The sequence below is a fragment of the Nelumbo nucifera genome, chromosome 6 (genome assembly GCF_055504915.1).
Source record: "Nelumbo nucifera cultivar China Antique chromosome 6, China Antique-T2T, whole genome shotgun sequence".
NCBI classification, from domain to species: domain Eukaryota; kingdom Viridiplantae; phylum Streptophyta; class Magnoliopsida; order Proteales; family Nelumbonaceae; genus Nelumbo; species Nelumbo nucifera.
The window spans coordinates 12,763,708-12,791,696 of record NC_142654.1 but is presented as its reverse complement, the minus strand read 5'-3'; the positions used below and the strand labels follow the sequence as shown (position 1 = coordinate 12,791,696).

The 27,989-nt window shown below is 38.3% G+C and overlaps 1 protein-coding gene across 5 annotated transcripts; it reads right to left on the bottom strand.

Moving 5' to 3' along the window:
• Positions 1–41: 41 nt before the first annotated feature.
• On the bottom strand, positions 42–27,603 carry LOC104588490 (uncharacterized). 5 transcript variants are annotated; one of them, XM_010246434.3, is made up of 16 exons: positions 27,422–27,596; positions 26,217–26,726; positions 25,485–25,731; positions 24,545–24,822; positions 20,360–20,530; positions 19,405–20,178; positions 19,208–19,302; positions 18,610–18,672; positions 18,422–18,510; positions 18,267–18,332; positions 15,499–16,167; positions 15,162–15,233; positions 15,008–15,078; positions 14,807–14,864; positions 4,794–5,061; positions 42–1,165 (listed from the first exon to the last, which is right to left on the bottom strand). In XM_010246434.3, the coding sequence occupies exons 2-16, from the start codon at positions 26,630–26,632 to the stop codon at positions 438–440; spliced, it is 4,065 nt and encodes a 1,354-aa protein (XP_010244736.1). In that variant the 5' UTR covers positions 26,633–26,726; positions 27,422–27,596; the 3' UTR covers positions 42–437. The 5 variants fall into 5 exon arrangements, with proteins under 5 accessions (XP_010244736.1, XP_010244738.1, XP_088745778.1 ...); XM_010246436.3 differs by having other exon boundaries at positions 25,491–25,731; positions 27,422–27,595; XM_088889652.1 differs by lacking the exon at positions 27,422–27,596 and adding an exon at positions 27,243–27,408.
• Between the last annotated feature and the right edge of the window lie 386 nt (positions 27,604–27,989).

The following is a 27,989-nucleotide window of genomic DNA, read 5'->3' as shown; positions in this document are numbered from 1 at the left end:
ACGAATGAACCACATTTCATATCATGTTCATATTCATAAAATTATCTGAAAGTAAGCTGCCAGAGATAACGGCATCAAAATTCTTTGATAAATGAAAACAATGTACAATTTGCATTCACATTCAGATCCCAGATGCAGCTAAGGATACAACATTTGGAGAAGTGAATGAAGCTTGAAATATCAAGACGAAAATTAAATGAATGATGAAGGCTCTTAAACAATACATCGACTTAGTACAAGGAGCAAGTTCTGGGGATCACCTAAACAATCATGACTCTTGTCAACAACTTCTTGAAAGAAGTATACAAAAGAATGGACTACCATTTACACATTTCAGTTTGCATAAGATAGATTCTAAGTAGTTAGTTGCATCTCCACAACAGCTCTTGCCTTTTGTCTGTAACTCTTAAGGCACAAGGATGTACAGTTTGTTGTCCTCAGATAAGCATATTTAACTCTGAAAGGTCATCCATTGGTATTTCAAGCCCCATTGAATCATGGTCTTGCAAACCATCTTCATCAAAGTTCAACCAAGAACTGAGATCTTGAGGGCCACCAAGGTCATTGGACACACCGAGTCCCTCTATGGTGTCTAACTCATGCAATTGCAAGTTTGTAAAGTCAATGGATCCTTCAGCCTCTTTAAATGAATCCTGAGTATTACCAGAAGGCAACCCCACTTCCCCACTAATTTTACTGCTACCATTTGTCACTTTTTCTCTGGAACCATGTACTGAAGGGTACACAGGATGTGTCGTTTCTGTAAACCTTCCAAGAAGTCCATTTCCAGAAGTAGACAATTGAGCTGTTTTCTGCTTGGGTTTTGTCTTTGTTTTGCGTTCACCCCTAAAACTCTGCAGTGATGGACGGCCAGCTTTTGCTACAGTTCTTGTTAATGTATCCCTATTCTGATCCCTGTCTCTTTCACTTCTTTTCCCCTTCACTCCACCCAAGAGAGTGTTCCCAAGAGCTGGCGTGGCTCTTGACGCTGCAGTTCCAACAACATCATCAAGTAGCACTTCCTTCTTCTTCCCTCTGTTTGATATAAGATCATGTTTGCCATAAACTTCGTCAGATGGGTGCATAGGAGTTTGAAATGAATCCGAACCTCTGTCAAACTTATCATTATGATGACCATGCCGCTCAACTGCAGTGGAGAAGCCACCTGTGGATGCAGATGAAAGCCATGCATTAAAATGTGATGAACTAGAGAAGAAATAGGTTCATTGTAAATCATTACTTGTTCCTCTCACAAACATTTGTGAATTACTTGAATGCTACATTTATGTCCCTCCTGGTTAATTGAACAAAGGGATGAATGTGACACTTATCCCCATTCCCCAAGAAACCAGGTGCTCAAACTCCTAAAGAAATTTTAGGCTAAGCAATTTAATAATCAGTTTGTCTAAAGCCATTGTGTTGGATATTATTGTCTTTGAACCTTTAAACAAATTACCTAATAAAATGATAGGTGGGCACTACCTGCCCCACAATGGCTCTCTTCTATTTCACTGTCTCTTCTTCTTCTCTTCTCTTGTTTTTCTTCCTTTCTTACATCATTGCAGGGCTGATAACATATTGCAAAAGTCCTATCTTGTAAGCTTGAAGAGGTTCTAGACTTTGTCATCTAGCCTCCTCCGGGAGCTTTTATGCATGAGAAACAAATTTTGGGCCACATTTTGATTACCTATGAAGCAATTAAAGATATTAGAATGACAGGAAAGAAGGGGCAACCGGGCAAGTATGCAAGCTCAACCTTGAAAAGGCATATGATCATGTAGATTGGAGGTTCCTATAAAATGGGTTCTGATCAAAATGGAATTTGGAGCAAAATGGGTTAGGTGGATGGTGGATTGTATACCACTATTATGTCCTCTAAAAGACTTAACAAGGAAACTCTCTTTCTCCCCTGTTGCTCATATTGGTGATAAGAGGTCCTCCTAAGCAGACTTCTTTCGCAAGGCTGACGAGAGAGGAGAAATGGAGGTCAATGCAGTGTCTCACTTATAATTTGCTTATGACTATAATCTTTTGTGAACTTAGATGGGAGAATACCATGAAAAATGCGAAAACTTCCATGTGTGGTTGAGTGTATTTAGGCTGATAATTAACCTTTCTAAGTGTGTTATGCTGGAATAAATTTAAGTCAGGTGGAGAAAGAGGGTGTTGATTTTAAGTTATTGTTTTTGCAATAGCCATTGAGATATCTGGATTTGCCTCTCCAAGCTAATCCCAAGGCTCTCACATTTTGGGACTAAATGATGGCAAGGTTAAAAAAAAAAAAAAACTGACAACTTGGAAAAAATAATTAAATTTCTCCAACAGGTAGAACTATTCTCACCAAGGTCACTTTTTTTTCTAATTAACAAACTACTTTCTTTCAATGTTTCATGCTCCCATGAAAGTTATTAAAATATAAATAAATAAATAAATAAAAGAGAAAGAGAGATAGAGAGAGATCCTTTGGGAATCTGGTGGTCCAAACTCCAAAAAGGATCATCTCTTTTATTGAGAAAGGTTGTGGGAAACAACTTATTAAGATATCATCCATGGAAGTCATTGGTTGGCTAACTCCTCAGTTCATAAAGATGCTGTCATCATCCACTGGAAGCCACCATCAGCTTAATGGGTTAAGCTTAACCTTGATGGATGCAGCAAGGGCAATCCATAACAGTCAGGGATAGGTGAAGTCTTTAGAAATCATGAGGTAAACAACTAAACATTATTGCTCTATCCTCCGGACCAACAGAATTTGGGAATTCAATAAGGCCGAGGCACTAGCAGTGTTGCAAGGGCTAAGGTGGCTAAGGATCTGAATGCTACGGATTTGCTTCAAGTGGATTCCAATGTGGTAGCGAGATGGCTGCAGAATGAGGATAAGGTTCCTCAGCAGTATAAAAATTTAATGGAGAGAAAGGAACTTAAGAGAAACAGAATTATTACTGTAACTTGGACCCAACGTCAGCTAATGGGCTAGTAAATGCATTGGAAAAATAAGATGTAAACAGAGAATTCATTTGGGGCAGGGAAGGAAATTTCTGATGTATTCTATTTCTGTCTTGGCCATCCCAACCTCTGGGATGTAGCCTCTTGTGTTCTCCTTTTTCTAATATGCTTAATGTAGAGATACAGCAAAGGAGCCTTAGTTGTGTTTTATATGCTTTTTTATATGTGGTCCCACCTTCATCTTATTGTTTTAGCTGTTGTTAAGCCACTGTTATGTTATTTTTTCTTTCTTATAGGCAACAGGGGTATTTTTGGTCCTTGCAACTTCTTTTTATTAAAACATATAAATGGCAATATGGGGGGTGGCAGAAACAATCATTCTGCTCTCTCTTTTCTCCCATTTCCTCTTCTTCCTCTGTTTCTTCTTCTCTTTCTCTCTATCTTTCTGGACTGATTTCACGCTAAACCTAAAGCTGTTACAGCAGCTATTCCAAGTCTTAATAAATGGGTGTTTGGTCTCCTAAGCAAGTGGATTTGGTGCTTCTCTATTGAGGTCCTTGAGGATCATTCTCTGTGGCACTCTTATCATCAAAACCAAATATGATCTTCATCAGAACGGATGGGACCTGGGATCTGCTTTCAAGGTAACCATAAGGTGTTCTTAGAAGGCTATTCAGTTGGGTGATGGACCTCTCTGCCTTGCCCAAACCTTCTCTGAATGCTCAAACCTCACCCGGACTTGCTTGGGAGTTGGGACCTTGGTTTCAGAAGAAACCTTAGATATTTAGAGTAGACCTGTCCACTGGCCGGGCTTCGGGCTCAACTTTACACTGTCTCCGGCTCAGGCGTCAGGCTGGGCCACATTAGAATTTTGGCAAAATCCAAGCCCAAGCCCAGCCCATGAACAGGTCTATTAGAAGATAATGAGGTCCTCTAACTCCTTCATTGCCTGAGAGATGTCTTTCTCCTTCCATATAGAAGAGATTCCAAAGTTCAGACTCTTGATTCTTTGAGCCATTTTTCCAGTTTCAATAATAAGAAAATGGAGGTGAGAGCCATTACTGATCTCATTGTGGTGAGGGTAACCCAATATATTTCCAGTAAAGAAGAATTCAGAGGTTTATCCAAGGATGCTATTTTGAGGGGCTCACAAGTAGTTGCTGTATTTGCTCAAAAGGGGGTAGCAGGAGGATTAGAACTGGACTGGAAGAAGCATGGGGTGATAAATTTTAGTTTTGACAAATGCTTTTTAGAAAATCCAGAACCTTCGCATGTAGGAGACATATTCATAAATCATGATAGATATATCCATCAAAGCTTCTCAAGGCTAGTTGGGGAAGGAAACTACTTGAGAGAAGAAATGTTGAGTCTCCTTCAAAGGCTATAAGGCCTTCTTATCTGGATGGATCAGACTTGTAATAAAGAGTGACTGTCAAGTGGTCATTGGGAGGATGACCACAGCAGAGAGAGACCCTTTGGCACTTAGACTCATTTTTAGAGGCAAAAGCTTTGGCTGCGCAAATGAAATGCTCATTCACTTTGGCCCCTAGGGCAGCTGATTTGCGCTCTAGGATTGGTTTAACAAGAAGGAACTAGTTCTAAGGGTTTCACGTCCATAGCTGATAGCCCATAGGTTCGTTTGCCTAACTGATTATTCTTGCATCTTCTTTTGGCTTGGTCAGCTATTAACTCTATTTATTTTGTATTGCCTTATACTTGTCCTCTGTTTCTATCTCCTACTGGTAAGGATCCTTTTTTCAATATTACTTAGTAAAATTTCTTGGAACAGCATTATTTGTCAAAAAAACAGTTTTTATAATAAAAAATAAGAACTTAAATTAGCATACCTGATGCTCTAAGCTCTGGTTGACAGCTTTGAGCTTCAGTAAATGTATTTGTAACAGTCCCAGAGCCAACAGAGTCAGTAAACTTTGCATTATTGCCATATGAAGGTACAGATAACAAGGCATTCCGTAGTGAAGGTTCAGTAAAGCAACTTATGCCTGTATCCTCGAATTTATGGCATCTAGCAAGAACTCGCCTCACAAAAGCCAAAGCAGCTTGCTTTGAGATCTTACTGAGCCCATGCTTAGAAGCATGACTTCCACGGCATGCCTGTCAAAATAGGTAAAGGGCACTTCATGGTCTAAAACTAGAGCAATAAAATAGTTCAACTTGTTAATCTAAGAAAAAGAAAAATCAGCAATTAGAAAATCATCACCATAGTTATATCTTCACAAATTTTCAAATCAACACTGAAATGAAATCCAAGTACCAACAATAGTTTAAATGTATAACGTTATACTAAATCACATTCATGTATGTCCATTAGAACACTTGTCATGGACAACCTGAGTGGAGATTACACTTCTAGTACACATTTGCTATTAGGGAGGTAAATCGTTCAGATGCTGATAGCACTGATAGATAAAGAAGAACTAGCATTCTTAAGATCACAATTTTTTTGTTTTCTAAATAGGCAAGTTTACAGAAAGCTCACTTAAGGTTTCCTGTAATCCCCACAAGGTTTTTGAATCATAATGCTCCTACCTCAAGTTTTTATAGTAGTATCACTTACCTTCCCCCTCTTAAAATCTTTTACTCTAGATGAAAAAACTGCTAATATTATATTTTTACAGGTAGAAGTGCAATTCAAAATAGAAAACTATAGAAAGGAAAATCTTCTGTATACAAAGATACTAGCACCAGATCCCACTAAACTCCTTCAGAATAGACGACCAGCAGAATTTTATCAACATGTATGTATTTGAGAAACTACAAGACAAGTACCAACAATAGCAGAATGTCATACTCTATCAGAACAAAGGAGCCAGGTCACTCAACCAAAACTATAAAGTAAGGTTTTTTTTATAAAAGTAAGGTATTGAGTTGATAAATATTAAACCATTTAATGTACAAAAGATCCAAGGAAATCCGTATACAATGAAAGACTACAAAATCAGGAAAAAACCCAACCAAGCAAGAGACAAAAAAAAAGCAGATAGGATAAGAGCATCGATTCCAGAGAGAAGATAAGAGGAGGAATGTCCCTGAACCTTTCAAAGCCTAAACACAAGATAGAATAAATACCACAGCCTTCTTAATCAACTCATCAACCTGTGACTCCTAATTCTTAAATATTTGGTTGTTTCGTTTCTTCCATACAGCCCTGAAAACAGCCAAGTTATCCCTCCTGTTTAGGCCTTTAATATACCATTCAGATAATGTGTCATTGGTGGAACAAGGAAAAAACCAATTGAGGTTAAAAGACCTCAGAAAATGGCCCCAAATCTTTGATATACAGACTGATAATGACTAAACAAGTGAATTTCTCACTCCTCATAATGACAAAAATTACACCTCAGTGAAAAGATCTCCATGCCTCTTTTACATAATTTGTCCTTAGGCAATTATCATACACCATATTCCAGTTTAAAAAAGCTACATTTGAAGGATCGGGGGATTTAGACACATCCTTGGCAGGAGAGATTACTAGACTGCCTTTACAAAGGATTTAACCAAGAAAATCCTCATCTTCTCCCATATCCAGATCTTGGCATCACAAACCTCACACATAGGAAAGTGAACCATCCTTGGCATCCTTGGCAGTTACCTATTCAATCTCCCAATCATGCAAGTACCTTTTGAATTTTCATAAAGGTTCAATTGGGAGGTTGGGTGGTTCTTGGCTTCCTGATTTGACCAGCAATTTGTCTAGTCTGAACCATCAAAACTGGTTAAAACTAGGAAACTGAGAACCTTTATAGTATCCATGCAAGTACCTTCAAGATTGAAGGTAACAGCAATGATATCCTAAACTATCATTCTTTCTGTGGATCAGTGGGCATCAATTGGAACCTCAACCTTTATGAACCTCTCCATGGACTGAAGATGAATGAAATTACCTCCCTCTTTGAGTCCCCCAAACCAAAAGCTATGGAGAAAAGCACTTAAATTCACTAGGAGGGCAGAGCAACAAAAGCAAAGCAAGGCACACTAGTAGCACTAGATCGAGCAGTGTAAAGAGGCAGCACATTCCACAAGCAAGCTCTGGCTGCAAAGCCAAAGCAGTAAGAAAGCCGGATAAACTCTTGAGAACAAGTGAAGGCAGCAAGATGTGTCAGGTTTCTTTACCAAAGCAGCAAGAAAACGGCTGAATGTCACACTTTCATTTTCTAGCTTGTTGCGACGGCCCAAACAAATTAGTGCCGAAGCATGCAAAATCCGTAGTGTGCATTACTGCACTGTTGTTTTCCTTGCTTGTTGGTGTAGAATTCAATTCCCACTTTTATCCCCCCTCCAGACTTCAGAAAGGTACAAAGTCTTGTACTTATGTGAGCCCTACGTCTTCCCCCTGCCTGCTGATTTACTGACTGCATTACTGATAACCTAGTATTGTGCAAGGGAAGTTAGCCCCAAGCCCCCAACAACAAACAAACCTACAGGTGAGCATTTTCAGGGAATAGCCACTTCTAAAGGCATACTATAAATTGTTTGGTCCTCTTGAATGTGAAATCATTTTAGAGGTCCTCTTGAATGTGGTTTAGATTGTACCCAAGTGAAAGGGTCCTCCCCTACTCCTGAATGCGAAAGAGGTGCAAATCAACTCTTTTTATGTATTATTAAGTAATCAGGTTATATAAACTTATAACATTCTTCTAAAAGAAACAAGATGTAGTTGAGTGCATCCTACTTGTTGGAAAACATGGGGTTATTGGTGTAGATGCATATTTGGTAGTTAGCATCTATATTTGGTAGTTGTGTAAAAATAGGAATGTGTGAATATGTATTCCTAGGATTGTGGAAGAGTATAATCCCTTAAATATGGGGATTAAAATAGTCCCTTAATTATAGGGATTGATTTAGGAAGATGTTTTCTATTTATTGCAGCAGCTTACTGTATAAATACGCCGGTTGGCAATGGAATGATAAGATCAGTTTTTTACCATTTCAAAACATGGTATCAGAGCTCTAGGTTTGCCAACCTTGAGATTTTTTTTCTCCGGCCTTCATTGCCAAATCTTTCCCCTGCTTTTCTGGCCTTCATTGCCAGTTTTTTTTTTGTGTTTTTCTGGCCTTTAGTGTTGATCTGTAATCAGCAGTGTTTCTTTTCCTCCTTTATTCTCCTTTCCCGCTAGCCTTATTCTTCCTCCATTGACAATGTCCAATGTGAATGCAACAAGTGCTCCCGTCCAAACCGATGGAGTAACGAATTCTCATCCTCATACCGGTGATTTGCAGAATATTCAGGCAACATATAGACTGAATGGCCAGAACTATTTGAAGTGGTCACAACTAGTGCGTACCTATTTGAAGGGAAAAGGAAAAATTAGTCACCTTCTTGGAACAGGGCAAAAATTGGGCGAGCCAAATTTTGATGCTTGGGACGAAGAGGACTCCATGATTATGTCATGGTTGTGGAGTTCAATGACACCCGAGATTAGCGATACTTGTATGTTTCTTCCCTCTGCAAGGGCTATTTGGGGCGTTGTCCGACAAACCTATTCCAAAGCCCATGACGCTGCTCGTGTCTATGAGGTCAAAGTGAAGACAGTGGCGGCCAAACAAGGGAGCAGAAGCGTTACAGAGTATGCAAATCTGCTGTAAAATTTGTGGCATGAGCTTGATCATTATCGGGTTCTTGAGACAAAGTGCCCCGATGACGCTGTGATCTTGAAGAATTTTATTGAAAGAAATAGGGTATATGATTTTTTGGTCGGACTGAATGCTGAATTTGATCAGGTCCGAATACAAATTCTCAGCAAAGAAGAAGTGCCTCCATTGAATGAAGTTATAGCCCTTGTCAGAGCTGAGGAAAGTTGTCGTGGAATCATGCTTGAGCCAAGGAAATTACCGTGGTCAATTTGACTCGTGACACAACCACCCGTGACTCTAACGATAACCTCTGGTGCACCTATTGCAAAAAGCCCAGACACACAAAAGATCGTTGTTGGAAACTTCATGGGAAACCTCCCACATCCAGCAAGGAATGGGGAAATCGAGTTTCGAAAGCAGTTCAACAGGCCCATAATGTCTCCACGATCCCGCAGCAAGAACACTCAAGTCAGGGGCCATTTAATGGTGAAGAAATTGAAAGACTAGGGGGTTTCCTGGGATCCTTGAAACTAGGGAGTGGTTCTACCTCTCTTGCTCTTTCGGGTGAGTCTTTATCTCTAGGATTACATGTCTCGGCTAGTGTTTTTCCATGGATTCTTGATTCTGGAGCTACTGACCACATGACACCCTCTTCACTACATTTTCTCACCTATACACCCTGTCCTAGTAGTAGGAAAATTTCTGTTGCTGATGGTTCTTTCACCACAGTGGCAGGAATTGGGAATATTCAAATTACTCCATCCTTATTACTTAAATATGTGCTTCATGTTCCTAAGTTATCCAATAGCCTTATCTCTATACATAAACTCACCCAAGATGTGAACTGCAATGTTGTGTTCTTTCCTTCTTACTGTGTATTTCAGGACTAGGTTTCGGGGAAGATTGGACTTGCTAAGGAAAGGGATGGACTCTACTACCTTGAAGCAACCAGCAAACCATCTCACACTGTTATGCATGTCACACACGAGTCATTCTTATCTACCTCCAATAAAGATTTAATTTGGCGTCATCACTTTCGTTTCGGTCATCCTTCATTTCTGTTTTAAAAACAATGTTTCCTTCCTTGTTTAAAGGGATTGATGTTGAAACTTTTCATTGTGAAGTTTGTGAATTTGCTAAACACAAAAGGGTTTTTTTCCCAATCAGCAATAAAAGATCTTCAATCCCTTTTTATTTGATTCATTCGGATATATGGGGCCCTTCTCGAAATCCCAACATTACTGGTTCTAGATAGTTTGTCACCTTTATTGACGATTGCACTAGAGTCACATGGATTTTTCTTCTTAAGTCTAAATCTAATGTGGGCACCATTCTTCCCAACTTTCATAACATGGTCCAAACTCAGTTTGGTGTGAAAATTAAAAGGTTTCGATCTGATAATGCTACAGATTATTTTAATCAGAATTTGTCCCCATTTTTCCAGAAAGAAGGCATTGTGCATGAATCCTCCTGTGTTAACACTCCCCAACAGAATGGGGTAGCTGAGAGGAAAAATGGCCATCTATTGCAAACCACCCAAGCCTTTCTCTTTCAAAACCGGGTCCCAAAACAATATTGGGGGGAAGCTGTCCTTACCGCTGCATACACCATAAATAGACTACCATCTAAAGTTCTTGACAACCGAAGCCCAATGCAAGTCCTCTCTCAATTCTACCCTGATAATCGAACCTCAAATAATCTCACACCAAGAATTTTTGGTTGCACTGCCTTTGTTCATGTCCATAATAAGGGAAAATTAGATCCACGAGCAATCAGGTGTGTCTTCTTGGGATATTCCCCAACTCAGAAAGGTTATAAATGTTATCATCCAGCCACCAGAAAATTCTACACCTCCATCGATGTCACGTTTGAGGAGAGACAATCCTTTTTCGCTCAACCTTATCTTCAGGGGGAGCCCTCATTAATGGAAGATAAGGCCTCGGATCTACTCTCCCCAGATGTATTACCCTCCGCACAGTCATCCAACTGTCAAGAATCACATCCTTCTGAGTCACATTCCTCTAAGCCCCACATTTCCGAGCCTCAACAAGAGTCAAACAACCCGACCATTGACCCAAATCCAGACACTGTTAACCCCACCAATGATGTGCATGATGATGTGAGATATATGCAGGTTTACTCTAGGAGAAGAAATCCAGATCATCAACTTGTGCAAATCCAAGATTCAACTCCTAATCCTAGAACTGAGGGATGTTTAGAACCTGAACCTGTACCTTCACAGTCTGAGTATGAGTATGACCTACCTATTGCCCTAAGAAAAGGAACCAGAGAATGTACCAAACGCCCATTGTACCCTTTAGCCAAATCTGTGTCGTTCCAAAGATTCTCTGAACCCCATAAAATTTTTCTAGCCAGCCTTAACACCATTCTAATTCCTAATACTCTAGCCGAGGCACTTTCTAATAAGGAGTGGAGAAAAGCCATGAGAGTGGAAATGGAGGCACTAGAAAAGAACAACACGTGGGAAGTTGTGGATCTACCGAGAAACAAGAAGGTTGTAGGATATAAATGGGTGTTTGCAATTAAGTACAAATCTGATGGATCATTAGAAAGGTACAAAGCACGACTGGTAGCCAAGGGATATACACAGACTTATGGGGTAGATTATCAAGAGACTTGCCCCAGTAGCTAAAATGAATACAGTAAGGGTGTTGTTGTCTTTGGCCGCTAACTATAATTGGGATTTGCAACAGTTTGATGTAAAGAATGCATTTCTCCATGGCGATCTAGAAGAGGAGATATACATGGACATTCCACCGGGTTTTGGAGAAGGCATTAAGGGGAACAAAGTTTGTAGGTTGAAGAAAGCACTATACGGTCTCAAACAGTCTCCGAGAGCATGGTTTGGAAGGTTTACAAAGGTGATACTTAGTACAGGTTACAAGCAAAGTCAAGGTGACCACACATTGTTTATCAAACACACAGCCTCAAGGGGAGTTACTGCTCTATTAGTCTATGTGGACGATATAATCGTTACTGGGAATGATAAAAAGGAGAAGGAAGCATTGAAAAACTGCCTTGCCAAAGAATTTGAGATAAAATACTTGGGGAGACTAAAGTATTTTCTCGGAATTGAAGTTGCACATTCTAAACAAGGCATCTTTATCTCTCAACAAAAGTATGTTGTTGATCTCTTGAGAGAAACATGAAATATGGCATGTAAACCAGCTTCCATGCCTATAGATCCCAATCATAAACTTGGAGAAGCCAGCGAGAATGCAAGTGTAGACAAGGAGATGTTCCAAAGATTGGTTGGAAAACTCATTTATCTTGCACATACACGGCCGGATATTGCATATGTTGTAAGTGTAATAAGTCGATTTATGCATAATCCTAAAGAAGTTCATATGCAGGCTACTCATCGAATTCTGCACTATTTGAAAGCCAATCCAGGGAAAGGAATTTTATTCAGAAGGAATGGGGGACTGGCTCTTGAGGCATATACAAATGCCGATTATGCAGGATCTCCAGTAGATAGACGGTCCACTTCTGGTTACTGTACCTTCTTGGGAGGAAACTTAGTCACTTGGAGGAGTAAGAAGCAAAATGTAGTGGCTCGGTCAAGTGCAAAGGCAGAGTTCAGGGCTATGGCACAAGGAGTGTGTGAATTACTCTGGTTGAAGATAATTTTAGAAGACTTGAAGATTCCACGAGAAGAGCCTATGAAACTATATTGTGACAACAAGTCAGCCATCAATATCGCTCGCAATCCTGTTCAACATGACAGGACGAAGCACATTGAAATTGATCGACACTTTATAAAAGAGAAACTGGACAGCAAGTTGATCTGCACTCCCTATGTATCTACAAAAGAACAACTGGCCGATGTACTTACTAAAGGGCTCAATAGTATAGACTTTCGTAGAATTGTAGCCAAGCTGGGAATGGAGGATCTCTATTCACCAGCTTGAGGGGGAGTGTTGGAAAACGTGGGGTTACTAGTATAGATGCATATTTGGTAGTTAGCATCTATATTTGGTAGTTGTGTAAAAATAGGAATGTGTGAATATGTATTCCTAGGATTGTGGAAGAGTATAATCCCTTTAATATGGGGATTAAAATAGTTAGTCCCTTAATTATAGGGATTGATTTAGGAAGATGTTTTCTATTTATTGCAGCAGCTTACTGTATAAATACGCTGGTTGGCAATGGAATGATAAGATCAGTTTTTACCATTTCAAAACACTACTATTATGGTATCATTTAAACAAGGGATGAAGGGACTTGATAGAGAACTGATCATGATGATCAAGGCCATTTACATAAGTTTTAGTTTCAAATAGGGAGAAAACCACCAAGACAACTGAAAGTAAGCTTGAAGGTAGCAAGACGAATCGTGAATCGACAGGAAGGCGGTGACCTTAACAATGAAGCAGTTGAGATTGAAGCTTTAGACACTAATAGAACTGAGCTGGAAACAAGAGATAAGGTGAATGACAAAGAAACTGCTAAAGAGTTGGGGAAAGAAAAGTTCAAGATGATGGGGAAGAGTCAGGAAATAAAGAAGAAAAGGAGGAAAGACATGTAAGAGAAGATCGTGAAGTTCATCATCCAAATGTCTACAAAAGAATAAGGAATTACAGAACGAGGTTGTTAAATGAAGATGATAAGATTGAAGACGTTGGAGGTGAAGAATCTGAACCAGGCGAGGAGGTTATTATAAAAGAAATTCATGATATCATAAGACCAATAGATTTGGATATAAAGTGGAGAACATAGAGGTGGAGATGAGCAAGACTTTGGGCTTGTGTTCTATTGGTGGGGGGGATTTGCAATGAAATTTTTCAAGGAATTGGAAGAAAAGTTCTCTAGATTCCAAAGTGGATAGTGAAGTGGAAGCTTCTAATCTCAGGGTTAAGGATGCTCAAGGTAGGTTGAAAGTTTATTGGCTTAGCAAGGGGCAATGATAATGAGGGTAAGGAGGTGCAGAACAAACTTTCAAAAGAAATGTGATTTTAGAGTTAGAGAGGATCAATCAGAACCCATTAGACTTGCAGGCTTTATTGGAGGGTCCTACTGCTGTGAGATGTTTCAGAAGGGGGAAAATCATACTGTTCCGGTTTCAAAAGTTTTTGCCAGGTTGAAAGGGGAATTATTTGGTATTGGACCTTGTAAGAAGGTGGACAAGAGGAATAAAAGAGGTCCTGCACTTTCCACTGATGAGCTCAGCAAGGAAAAATGTTGAGAGATTTTAAGCCGGTGGGGCAGTGTCAATGCTTCCCTTGGTCTTTAAGGGGAGTGAGGAGAGTTGCAATGTCTGTGTGGTAAGTTGGGGTCAGGAGGGCTGATTTTGTTGTTGTCTGGTTTGTTTGGATCAATTATTATGGGGAGTTTTTCCCAGTTGAGGTAACATTGTTCGGTTTCTGGTTCTGTGGAGTGTTGGGCTGTAGTTGGGTTAGGTCTCTTTTTTCTCCTCACGGGTGACTTCTGGTCACCTTTCTTGTACTTTCTTTTATTATTTTAATAATTTTAATTTTATTACCAAACAATGCATAGTGACAGTACACTTCCTCAAGTTACAAATTTGAGGGCTGTCTTTTTAACTTTTTTGTATAGCCTTGTTTATCTCCTAGTGCACACCATTTGTTAATCATTAACATGCACACAATTGCTCTTCTCAAAATAATAAGCAATAAGTCATTCAGTTCATCCACTTCAGCTGTTATTAAGCAGCCCTAATACTGAAAGTAAATTATGGAATCACAACTTGTTAAATATTGGTCATGATCTACACTCCATAACACCATGCATTCTCATGATATATATTGGTGCTTGTAACCTGTTTTTTTTATTAATGAATTTTTCTTTTACTTTTCAAAAAAAAGGATCCTGATGACATCAGCAGCAGCATACAGATGGCTGCAACTTCTTGAGAAGAAAACCCTAGATCCAGGTGACAAGCAATTTTGGCACTTGTCAAGATATTATCCTTGATTCAAGGTCTCAGGCTTTCAGTACCAGTGGGCAGTAAAAGGACACACATAGGACAACTTACAGGTGAAGATAGGGTAGACAACAGATAAGGATCATACTTTCTGGGAAAAGGAATTATCTGTTTTAAGGCACATTCTTACTAAATTGAAAATTTGTTGTGTTTTAGTTATAGAGGGAAACCAGATAAGACTATGGATTAGACCTAGGTTCTCTGGTAATGAAGAGTGTCATGGCTTTCTATCAATATCATATGGTTCCACTTTTTTCATTAACACAGTAGATTTCTCTTAAATATAAAATTCAAACTTACCAATAGCTTCTTATAAGCTATCTCAGTAAGTTTGGACATTGCAAGCACCTCAAGCTCCCTGCACATTAAACAAGTTTGCTAAATTCAATAAGGTTAAGAAGTCTAATGTGAGAAACATACCCAAAGAATGGGAAATGTGTTAAATTCAGTAACATTAAAAAGTCTAATTGTGAAACATGTCCAATTTGTGGAGAACCTTACCGTTCTTCCACCACGTTACTTTCTTGAATAGCTTTATCTACTTTGGACAACTGACCTTTCTTTTTTCCCACCTGATATCAGCAAGAAATTATTTAACCTAAAGATGGATACACAAGTATACTACAAAGAAGACAAACACATAGTGCAACAAGACCTGTCGATAAAGCCCTTTCCTAAGTTCCATGATGTCTTTATTTATCTCTTCCTCTCCTTCTGCTAGATCAGGCTGAAAAAGAAAGCCCAAAAAAGCCTAAATAAGAGATTCAGAAAAACAATTACCCAACAATGATGCCATGATTGAGAAAAAAGTACCACTATGCAATAAAACTACCAAATGTCTTGCAATAAAGATGTAACAAATGCATAAAGTTCATGTACACTAAATCTTCAAAACTAATGCCAAGAAAAAATGCAGCAGAATTTCAAAAACCGTTTTAAGCAAATAATAAAATATCATGTCTGACAAACACGAATTATAAAATGGAGCCTACCACTGTTTCTGGATAGAGGCCAATACTCTGCAGCTCCAACAAGAGTCTGTCATTCAGAGACATTTGTTGATATTGTGAGTCAAATGAAGAAATGCCAGAAGCATCTGCATGTGAATGTTGGGATCCATCTAAATTTGTTTGATCGAAGCCAGAGACAACCCCAACATCTGAGTGTACCAAGCCACCATCTCTTTGCCATAGTTCATCACTATATAAAGATTTGTGGATGTTTGGACCTCTAAATCTATTAGAAGCAGTACTCCCATCACATGAAAATGCATCCAATGGACACTTCTTCTGAGTTCTAATATCTAATTCTGACTCAGTTTCAGGTTCCATTTTGTCCCCATCTTTAGGTTCGAAATCAATATTCATGCATGTAGCATAAGGAGAATCTTCACCATAATGAAAAGAAACACTTCTTTCACTTTCACGGTCAAATTCTTCACTTTCATCCTCTTCAATCAAAGCTGAGAGAACTCTTTGGTACAGTGGAGTAACCTTCTGAAACTTTGTTTTCATATCTAATGTATCAATGTCTTTTAACGGATCAACCAAATCTGCAGTTGTAGCTGATACATTGGAGCCCGTTCCATTTGGCCAACTGACTTGTCTTTCTCCAGAAACAATAGGTTGAGATAATGACAGTTCTTCACGCACAAGCTCACCCTGAGGAGGGAAAAAAACTCAGAACTACTAAAAGAAGGAGATCTGTAGTTTAAATTTAATGTTAGAATGAATGGTTCCTATGATTTCTGATTTTATTTGGTCAGAAACACACACATATCAGAATCCACTTAGTGAAATCTTAACGCCATTTATATATAAGCAAGGTGAAATAGAGTTGAGACGTTGGACCTATCTGTGATTCAAGAGAATGATTATAAAGGTTGACCTAGATGGCTCCATATGAGATATGGATGTTGAATTAAGTAGAGAGCAATTCACAGCTTGTTTTAGCATGATGAGAGCACACTCGTCAAGGCAACTCCTAGGCGAGGCATGTTTTTTGGGATAGACATGTGCCTCACCTTGGTGTTCCCATATGTAAGGTGTAATAATTTTGGGTGTGGTGCAGTTAAGCAATATCAAGTTGTATAAATAAGGTAGAAGGGTGTAAAGGAAATCAATCATAAAAAGATCAACAACTTAAAAGAGACATAAAGTGGATTTTACCACTTAACTTATATTTTCTTTTTCAAAACCTTTTTTATTGGAAACAACTAATTTTATAAATTTGTTATTCCCTTTTTCTTTTTCTTTTTTTGAAGACATGTATATTCTCTTTCTCGAATCCTCTGTAATTACAATTATCAAAAAAATAAATAAAAAAAACACCACTGCAATCACTCCTCTCCATCTTTCCAAAATATAACCAGAATAAGGACTCTATTCTTTTATTTTCTCCTTTCTTTACAATAATCCACCTGCATATTCTCTCTTCTATCTCTTTATCGCATTCATAATGATAAGGGCCTCATTCTTTCATATGTTTGTTTTTATATCCTTTTATTTAGTGCACATACACATTCCCTCTATATCCCCCTGCTGCATTAACAGAACAGGAATCCATTCCCCAACTTTTCATAGACTATACAATGTTGTCTTCATTCTAATTTTAGTGTGTGATTTTTTATGTTAATCACTCAAAATGATTTTGGTTACTACACCAACTAGAGAAATAATACAATTCATAGAAAAACAATCTAAAATCACCCAAGATTTTTGTATGGAAAATCATCACCTAGGCAGCTTCTAGCTACCTAGAAGACAAGGGGCTCCTCTGTCACACAGCCTCAATTTAGCACATTTACAATTATGGACAAGAAAGGGATTGAAGACCCTAAGTATATATTCCAACTTTTGAAGGGGGCCCATTTCCTCCAAATACAACTCAACTCAACAAAACCCTATTCTAACTATAGGTAGCCAACCACAGAATCCTGTTCTGCCATTGCACTCTATTCATTTCATTGTTAAATTATGAGCTCTTAAATCATTTCTCACTACTTCAACCTATGTCCTTTTTGGCTTGCCCCTAGCTCTTCTAGACCCTTTAACTTGCAATAAATCACTTTTTTTTTCTCATCGGTGCTATAGATAGCCTTCTATTCACATGACTAAACCATGTTAGTCTACTTCCACTCATTTTATAACCTATCAGGGCTACTCCTAGCTAACCATGGTTTTGCCACTTTGGTAGACAGGAAGCAGTTCTTGTTTTTCTTTCCTGATGGTTAACTGTTACATTTTTAATCATGTAAAAGTATAGGTAAGTATGCATCTTAAGTACAAGCAGGGCATAGGCTGGAGACAACTCCACCTGTCCCATTATTGTACTTTGCAAGCTGGTCAGCAAGTGAGTTAGCCAACCTTTGCACCCCTTAACAGTTGCCTCAAAATCTGTAACTAAGCCTTTGGTTTCCCTCATTGCATGTCTACATTTCCACAGTTTCACTTTCTTTCCTTACCCAATTTACAATTACTTCGGAGTCTACTTCAGCTTCTATTTTCCTGAGAATCAGTGTTCTTGCTAATCATATGCACTCAATCTAGGGGTAGATTTTGTGTATGCAGGAACATGAAGATTTGGATTCACTGCTTTCTAACATCTTGTTGTCTCCCTTCTTTGTGAAGTTGAACGGATATCTTGCATATTCACCATCTCATTTCTCACCACTATCAATTAAAAGGAAAAAAAAAAACTTGAAGCAGTGCAAACTATACAACAGATGCTGAAAACAAACAGTGTTATCAATAGATAATACCAGGAGGTCAGAATCAGCATGAAACATGTGACACAGACTTTTCTCAAGCTCCTCCACAAAATTCAGCTGATCCAAAAAATGAATAAAAATTGGTAAGCATCTGAAAGTCAAATTAAAAATTAATAAATAGCCAATACAATATACATCTTTTTCACCTGTTTCCTCAAATATGCCAAGTCATCTGAATTAACAGAAGCAAAAAGTGGTTCTATTTTCTTCCAGAATGAACTAGAACAGGCAAGATCTGCAGAGAAAATAAAAAATGCCTACTGATGACACCAACACAACCAAAAGGAAAAGATGCTTATTCATGAAAGAAAAACGAATTCAGATGGATGCATACAGCTGGATTTATGGGCAGAATTAGCAGCTGCTAATAGTTCTTCATGGTCATCATCTGATTCACCTGGAAAAAAAAATGAAAAGCATAGTATTAAAACCAATGTCAAGAATTTTTTTTGCTTGTCCAAGATTCTTGTCCAAAAGTCAAAAATCTATATTTGGCTCATATACCATCCATTGACCAAAACAAACCCATCACTTCATAGTTCACTGAGGATCAACCATAAATACTGAGGGAGATCACTGAAAAAAATTGGAAAATCCAGTTTTTTTTCTATTGAATATCAACAGAAATAGAAATTTGTGTACAGAAATAACGATGCTTCACAGTAAAAAGAAGAAACTTACAAGATAGCACATCTCTACAAAGGAGTTGATAGTCATTGTTCTCAAAAACTTCTTCATATATTTTTTATCAGAAATTGATCAATACAACCTTTTTTCTCCCAAAAAAAATCTCTTAGAAAATTGCAGTATTTTTAATTTTCTTTCCTTTTTTCGTTTTTTTATAAGCATTGAAGTGTTTTTTTAGTTTTCTAGAAAGCATCCAGGATATGTGTATAGGTATTCACATACATTCAATGAATTATGACAAGCACCTGCGAAATCTGAGGAACCACTGGTAATCACATGCCCAGGACGAGTGAAAGCCTTGCGATCTGCTAGTTTTTTTGAAGGAGGACGACCTGACTTGCTGAAACAGAAACCAAATTGGGATAAAAAGATTGATGAGACTTATGCCAAAAAAGCACAATTAGAAGTACAACTCCCTGATTCAAGAAAAAGCATTCGATACCTTTCATTCTTGTCAGAACCAGGCCTTGTGCTTCGGAGGGGCTTTGTTGTGGCTGCATTCTCCAATTTTTCTCTTACTGGAGGAACACATGCTCTTGACAAGGAAGAACCCCTTCCACTTCTTCCTTGTCTCCGCACACCATCTCCAGTTTCTTCCTTGACAAGCATTTTATTCTTCTTCTGCAGCATGAGAGATTCAACTTTCTGAGCTGCATTCATGGTTCTGTCTTCTATGTCCCCATTATCCATTCCTTTGTCCTTCAGTTTGTTTTCACCGGCTCCTGATTCTTCACTCTCAGATAATCTAGCTGGAGAAGGAACATTCTCATGTTTCATCTTAAATTGTTGTGTGTTATTGGGCACACCCCTAGCAAGTAGTGATCCATTGGCTTCATTTGACGTTAACCTACAACCAATATCTGAATTTGGAAATCCATCAGATGATATTTGAGCATCATCAGGATTTGAAACAGGAGAAACAAGATTTGCTCTCCTTGTGCGTGAGATTTTCTGTGGCCTCTGACCAACCCATTGAGCCATGGGGGGCGAAGATGACCCAGTAGGCATGGGACGTTTGCGATTGTTTGTCCCACTCATGGACTGGACTTTGTTCAAGTTTGGAGGTTGCTCCCAAACATCATGAGCTCCAGAAGCACGGGGGAAGGTAGGAGATGAGTTTGGCACCACAGAAGAACCATTTCTTGGTGCCCTAGAAGCCTTTCCTTTTGTAACTGGACTAGGACTGCCCACCTGAGTGTCCTCACGAATGTTTAGCCTGGATAACAAGTTCGAAGTGTGTCAAAACATCATAAGATTAAAAAGGGGAATAGAACATAGGATGTCAAGACAATCAAGAAATGCAACGGAAACTTGGCAGTGCTCCACAGTTCCTGCAGCAGTCACATAGCCACTTTAGAACATCTAGCATAATATAAATGTGTTTGTGAAATACATACTTATTATTTCCCTTTGCCACACCTCTCTCTTTATCCAAACCAGCTGCACGGTCCCTTGGAAGGGAGACATTTTCCAGCTCATTCTTAAGTAATGTACGAGCATTTGAACTAGTAGGCTGGGAAGTACCATCCAACTTGTTGATTCCACTAATCCCATTGGAGGGTACAGATCTGAAAGTGGCAGAACTTATTTTTCAGTTTCCAAAGAGGGAGAAAGATAAATGTGTAGCACATGAAATCTAATAGTAGATGCAAGAATAAGTAGAATGACCCTTTTACTACCATCACTAGAGTCGTGATACAAAAAAAAAAGAAGTCTTATTCTTGATAAACCAATAATTTCATAAACATGATAAAAAGTTCCAGCCACGCAGCATTTTTTCGATAAATAGCTCAAGTTCATTCCATTAATTCAATACGAAACATGTACAGGATGGCATGATAAGGATGCGGGGAAAAAAAAGCTTTCTCTGCCCCTCAAAGTTCATTACAATTCTGTCCAAAACAGATTGTTCCTGTTCACCCCTTTTTTAGCCAGATTATTCCAGCCATGCAGAATATTATAAACCTGAATTTAAATTTGGGATACCAGTTTGCTCCATTAGCATTTATCAGATTAAAATGAGACAAAGTAATTCCTAGCTCCAAAGAAAAATGGGTTTTAAGTCCAAAAAAAAAAAAAAGAATTAGCTCCAGCAGTTTTCATGCATCTGAACTCAAAAGTGATTCTTAGGACCACAAAATTCATCAAACTTATTCTCTGAAAGCATGCCAAACACAGCCTAAGTCTTCTCTTGGCAAGGAAAATACCTTTTCTCATTCCCTTAATCAGAATCAAATATTAAAGGGAATAACAATGCTGGAGGATCCAAATGAGAAGATCCATCTGAAAGTGGGAGACAGGATGTAATTCAGGACTTATTAACCTCAAAACTGAATTTTTTTTACCATCCTTCTCATCAAATTTCATTCTTAGTATTCCATGGTGTAGAAATACTTATAATATAAAGCTGCTGTCTTATATTTCTTATGTAAGGGCAATCATGTAATTTCTCTTTGTTAGTGTCGACTGCATAGGGGTAGTTTAGTCCTATTTATGTTTAAGCTGATGTGTAATGTTTATGTTAAGTAATGTGTCCCATACTTAAGTAGGGACATAATAGTCTTTTGTTTTATTTAATAGAAACATATAAATATAACCTGGCTGACTAGAGAGAGAGACTTTTTTCTCTCTAGTTCGAACCAGCCTTTTCCTTCTCTTCTCTTCTCTCCTCTTCTTTTCTCTTCTCTCCTCTTCTTTTCTCTTCTTTTCTCTTCTCTTTTTTCTTATACCTCTTCTAATCTCTCTCTAAAACTAATTCTAACAGGATTCTAGTGCAGATCAGAACTTTATCACTCTTCATTTAAATGGTAATGTAAATAAGCTAGGGTGGGGCCGACCTCATTGGTAACCAACTCTATTCAATACCTTCTTCCCTTCTCCTCTCTAATCTTCTCATTAACTTCTTTTTCTCCTCACTTCTCTTTCCATTGGTTGAATATTCTCCAAGCATCATTTAATCAAGGTAGGTTATTGTCTAAGATAGTATAAGCTCAGGTTTAGAACCTGCTGGTGTTCTCTGTGGCTCAAGCATGACAGTTCTTCATCTCAATTCATAACAGGGGCAACAAAAGAAGTTTAACTGCTGGTGTAGGGGTTTTTTACCCCTTAATCAAGTTGATTTAAGGAGTTTTTTAAGCATGATCAGAGAGCCAGTCAGTAAGGTTTAATATTTTTTTCCTCTAGAAAATCAGGAATATTCAATTTGGGGTTTTCTGATCATGGAAGATAGCAGAAGAATGATTGACTTGATCAGGGACTTTATCTATCAATCGAAGGTGGAAATTATTTGGTGATGGAATGATTTTTTTTAAGATTTTTCCGTACATACACTTCATCAGAATTCTTTGTTTGGGGCTGTTTCTTCAAAGCTGTTCATGTTATTTATCATAGGGCCTTGTTTCCTTTATCTGAACCACTGGTGTTGTCGTTTTGATTGGAAATGGCCCAAGATTCTGCTTCATCTAGGTCTACGACCTCTTCAACTTCTAGGATGACTGTTTCTAATCTTGGAAATCAAAATAACCTTTAGATTACAACCATCAAGCATGATAGAATCAATTTTTATGGTCTCATCTGTAAAAGTTTATATTGGCAGTAAGAGTAAACTAGGTTACTTGACTGAGGAGACAAAAAGGCCAGCTAAGGATGATCCTATGCTAGAAGTGTGGGAACAAGAAAACAAGACTATCATGTCTTGGTTATGGAGTTCCGTGATTATCATCTTTTGAGGTTCTTTCCCCTGCTTCAATTTCTTTTTGAGAAGGGATTTGTAAATCTTTTTGCTTCTTTTAATACATTACCTATTTCTCAAAAAAAAAAGAGTTCCATGACTCCCCAAATTAGTCATGGCCTGATGTTTCTTGGGGCTACTACACAGGTTTGGGAAAGAGTGTATAAAACACATTCACAGAGGAATGGAGCAAAGATTTTCCAGCTTAGTCAAGACATTGTAAATTTTAAGCAGGGAGAGATGAGCGTACCTGCCCATTATGCTACTTTACAAGCCTCATTGGAAGAATTGGATTGCCAAAGGGTAATCCATTGGAAAGATGATGAAGATGGTGCCCAGTATGAGAAACTTCAGAATCAGGATTGGGTTTTTGAGTTCCTGTCAGGGCTGGGAAGAAACAAAATTCCTCCCATTGATGAGGTGTATTCTATTATTCAACAAGAGGCATCTAGGAGGGTTGTTAAGAAGACTGAGATGGAACACTCAGCTGTAAGTAAGGAAGATAAGTAGAATCTGGTGTGTGATTACTATAAGGAAACTACAAATACCAGAGACTTGTTTCTACACATGGCTTCAAACCAAATTCATGATGGATAATTGCATATTAAATCTTTCTAATGTTCTTTTTATATTAAATAGAAAAAATTTTGTTTCTAATTATCTTTGAGCAACTTGGTTCGGTTTTTTATCAACAAGCAGCCTGATTACTCATCTCCAGCACCTAACCTAGGTCCACCATAAGTGAAGGCTCACATTTTGATGACAAAATACTGACAATGGATCACCAATCACCTCATCCATTTACATTTCCTGCCAGAAGTAAATAAGAAAAAAAGAATAATGGGAAATCAAGTAACCCCTTGGTTATGATTAGAAAGCAAATTAACCATCTTGGCATCAAGGTACTTGTGGAAAACCCTTTTGGTTCTCTTTGAATTTTTTTTCCTTTTTTTTTATTTTGTTCTCATTCAAGTACGTTTTGATTTCTCTAGAGATCTACCTAATCACTTTTTTGAATGGGATGACTAGAGAGGCTTCTATGGAGAATCCTCCCTTCACTTTCTATTAGGGCACTAGAAGAAATAAAAAGAAAGAATATTGAAGGTAGAAACTGATCTGCAAAGGCAATTTTGGGGAGCAACAACTTACTGTCACTTCTGGACCTCTGGAATTTCTACATTTTTCCCAAAAGATGATAACTTGTTGGAAGCAGAAGTTATTGGTTACAAGCAGATAGAGTTCTAAAATACAAAAGACTAAGTCAATGATTAGGGCCCACCACAACATGCTGATTTAAACTAAGCTTTAAGACATGTTCAAAATTTCTCAGTGGTGGATATTACAATTACAGTGTCTTTTGAGGCCACTGAATCATCAGTTATTCACTTTCCCAGTAAAATTTTACTGGAAAAAAGTAGACCTCCCTTATGTACTTACCTGGATGACTTTCCATATTTGTTTTTTATATATTTAATCCCATGGCAAGAGATAAGGCAAAGAATAGAAAAAAATTATATGACAAACCAAAACATATACAAAAGAGTCTATATATTTCACTCAATATTTTCATACCTAACTTTTGTAACCTCAAGAGCCCATTAACAGCAATGACAACAATTCTAACTAGGTAGGCCAATCAAATAACTACTAGGCCATATAACATATTATTGTAACTACTAAAGGGCAGCTTACAGGTAATGAAACAGCAAGAAAGTTCACAGAGAGACTAATCTGGGAAACATTTTTATACGTGTGTCCACCAAATAATACTAGAATGGAAGGACATGCCCATAATAGATAGCATCAAACAATAAAGGAACCTAAGTTAATAATTACACCAAAAAAAAGTTACCGGAATCCATGGGTATCACAAGCTCGTGACCTAGGATCATTATTAAGCTTCTGACGCATTGCTCTTTTAATTTCACGGTCTCCATCCATAGCTCTGGTAACAACTGTGCCTACAGATCGTTTCCTTTTCATTTTTTTGTCCCACCCCTCCCCTCCAGCAGGGAGTCCACGAATCTTTTCTTCAACCTGAATAGAACCTCCACTACCAGCCCTGAGCATATCTCTATCCTTATCCATGCCAACAGGTGGCCTTGAGAGGGTAGTAGTCCGACCTTCAGCCTGAAATGAAGTGCAATCAATGAAATATGTTCAGAACAAGCAACAAGAAACTAAAAAGAAAAAGAATACCTAAATATACCATGACAACTTCCAATGACCATCAAATATATGCCAAGTTTGAGGAACAAGATCGAAAATAATTTTCCATATTAGTAGTCATCAACAATAATGCATAGAAGACCACCAACAGAATCCTTAAGAAGTGATTCATTGCAAGTTGAAGGGGCTAAGAAGGGCTAGGGGTAGAGCAAAAAGGACTTGGGAATATTGATAAAAAAAAAGGACTTGGGTAGATGTAGTAAGAAATGATTTAAGTGCCAATAATTTAATAATTGATATGGCATGAAACAGAACTGAATGGTGAAACAGGATTCATGTAGCCAACCCCATATAATAGTTGGGATTAGGCTTGGAGTCATCAACAATAATAGTTCAATTTAAGACATCAGCCTTTGAAATCAAGGGAAATCATGTGGAAATGTTACTATGTAGAGCATGACATGTGTATATAAAAGAATAAAACTAAATTAAGCAACAGTAAATTCTGTAAACATGAAAAATCATCCCAAGCAAGTAAAAACAATTATAGAGGACAGGAGACGAAGTCTTGAGATAAGGTGTAAACAAAGATCACACCTCCAGAAAATTTTTCAAATACAAACCCGTACTTCAGCAATTGATGTCCGAACACGCTTATTAGGAACAACATTTTTAGTCCTCTCCTCCAGCCGTTGGCCTACAAGGTCTGAACGATTTTGATGCATCTGACTACCGATCTTCAACAAATTTGTCCCACTTGACCTTTCATTTGATAAGAGTTCATTCCGTTGCCGCTGCTTCCTGGAGTCAAGGGCTTCGCAATATTTGTCCAATTTGCTTAAGGAATCACTCAAGGTTTTTGCTCTATCCCTGGTAAAAAGATATTAGCATCTTCAGTAAACAATCACTACTTAGGGCCACGTGAGTGTTACAGAGAGAGTGTCAAAAAGTAACTGCATCCTAAATTTCTCAATCAACTTCTGAGGAATTTTTCTGTGGTTATGCTCTGATAGTACACTAAAGTTGCCAAGGACATTTGTAATCATATAAGAGAATAAGTGAAATTTCCCAATCAACTTCTTAGGAATTTTTCTGTGTCTACGCTCTGATAGTACACTAAAGTTACCATGGGCATTTGTAGTCATATAAAAGAATAAGGGAAACAGAGAAATTCAAATGACAGAATAATAGCCCCAAGTACTCTGTTTTACCAAGACAAATGGATGAGCTGGAAAAGCATAGCTATACATACATACAGTAGGACACCAAAAGCATATAGAAGGGTCATAAGTGCAACAGAAGCATTTTTGTAATTTTGTATTAGTTCCTGGTCAAAGTAAAATAAGAAAAGTTACCTGGCCTTGTTACAGACTTCTATTGCTGCGTTTCTGAAGCGTTTTATGTCCTCTACCACTACTGAAGAAAAAGGCTTAGAGATTGAAGTTCCAAAAAATTGCTCGTCAGAGGTGCCTCCAAGAGAAGCACAAAAAGACTTCCTTAGATCTTCGAAAGGTTTCTTATTACCCAACATAATTGGCTCCAATGTCAAACATTGGGACAAAAGTGGCATATTTGCTGACAAGGTGGTAATCCCTCTGGATGAACTTGGTCCAGAACTTGGCATCCGGTTCTCCATGCCCTCCCGGAAGCTCCTCGACCTATCCAAGCCGGCAGTGGAATAGTTCCCCCTTTGACCATTTGGATAGGTACTAGCAAAAGCGGAACCCTCTGGGCTACCTGAAGCCAACTCAAACCTTGTACTTCCCGCCATTATTCAATCAACCGTAACAACTCTCATCGACAACTGATTCCCTACTTGACAACCAGTCTACGTAGTGCAATAACCATACTCTGGCGCCGTAACCCTGCAATAGAACCCCGTGGAGAAGATGATCAAATTAAAACTGTGAGGCAATAAGACACTATGACAGAATCTAACTGAGCTGGAATCTATCCGAAATTCATTGGTTCATTGAACTGATTCCTCAGACTCGACAAGTTGCACATCCCAGTGAAGACACTTGCAACTAAATTTCTCGAAATAAAATAGATTTTAAAGAAGAAAAGCAAAGGGAATGGATAAGAAGATTTTTGACCCTGTGGTGAAGAGTACTAGCTATGAAAGCCACGATTAAAAAATAGCGACCATCTCCAAATAGACTCGATACAGCTACAAAATTCGAATTGAACAGACGCAAAGGTGAAAACGTCGGAGGCAGTATCTAACGATGAAAGCATCAGAATTGAAATAAATGTATGAACTAACACAAGAGAATGAGCTCGGTTTTAACAAAATTCAGGAGAAACTCAGAGTGAAGCAACCGAACCAGTAAAATAACAAACGAACCCTAACCAAAACCGAATTGAACGATTCAGGTTACCGTACAACTACAAAATTTCCACTTGGAAGAAAAAAATAGCCACCGAGAAACCAGTTTCGAAACCCTAAGTTCGATCGAACATCTAGGGTTTTCGAACAAAAACCCCGCGAAATTCGAACAGGGGAGCTTGAATTGGCGCCAAATTCGAGAACGATGAGTTGGAGTGAATCAAAACGTACCGGCATTCAACACCCGGGTGAGATCAGATCGAAAGAGGAAATTGAAATTTTGCAGGAAAAAGGAGCGAGCGAGGGAGGGAGAAGAAGAAAAAAGAAAAACAGAAAATAAAAATTTAAAAAAAAAATCCGACTCTGTTTTTTCTTCTTTTCGGACCGTCGTCGAGGAGATTTCCGCTATTAAAGGGTCGGCCAAAACATGTCTTAAATGGAGAAAGGACTAAAACGTGAATAAATGTAGAAAGCGTGGACTTTTTCGGAGTTTAAAGGGCCCTTTCCCTTATTTCTTTGGGATTAGGGCTTTGTCTAGTTTATTTTCAGGTTCCTTTGTACTTGATATTATCTACTCTCGAGTCTCGACCTGTTGACCGTTTAAGGGGCAAAACGGAAAAATCACGTAAAGCATGAAAGAAGCGCGGTTTCCGAGAAGAACAAAAAGAACGGAATCTCTTCATCTGGTTAATTATCAGCTTATTGGCTTGGATTCAAAGGATGTAATATGGACGATGAAAGCCGAAAAGCATGCTTAAGACATTATTATTATTTTGAGTTATGACCTCAAACTTTGACC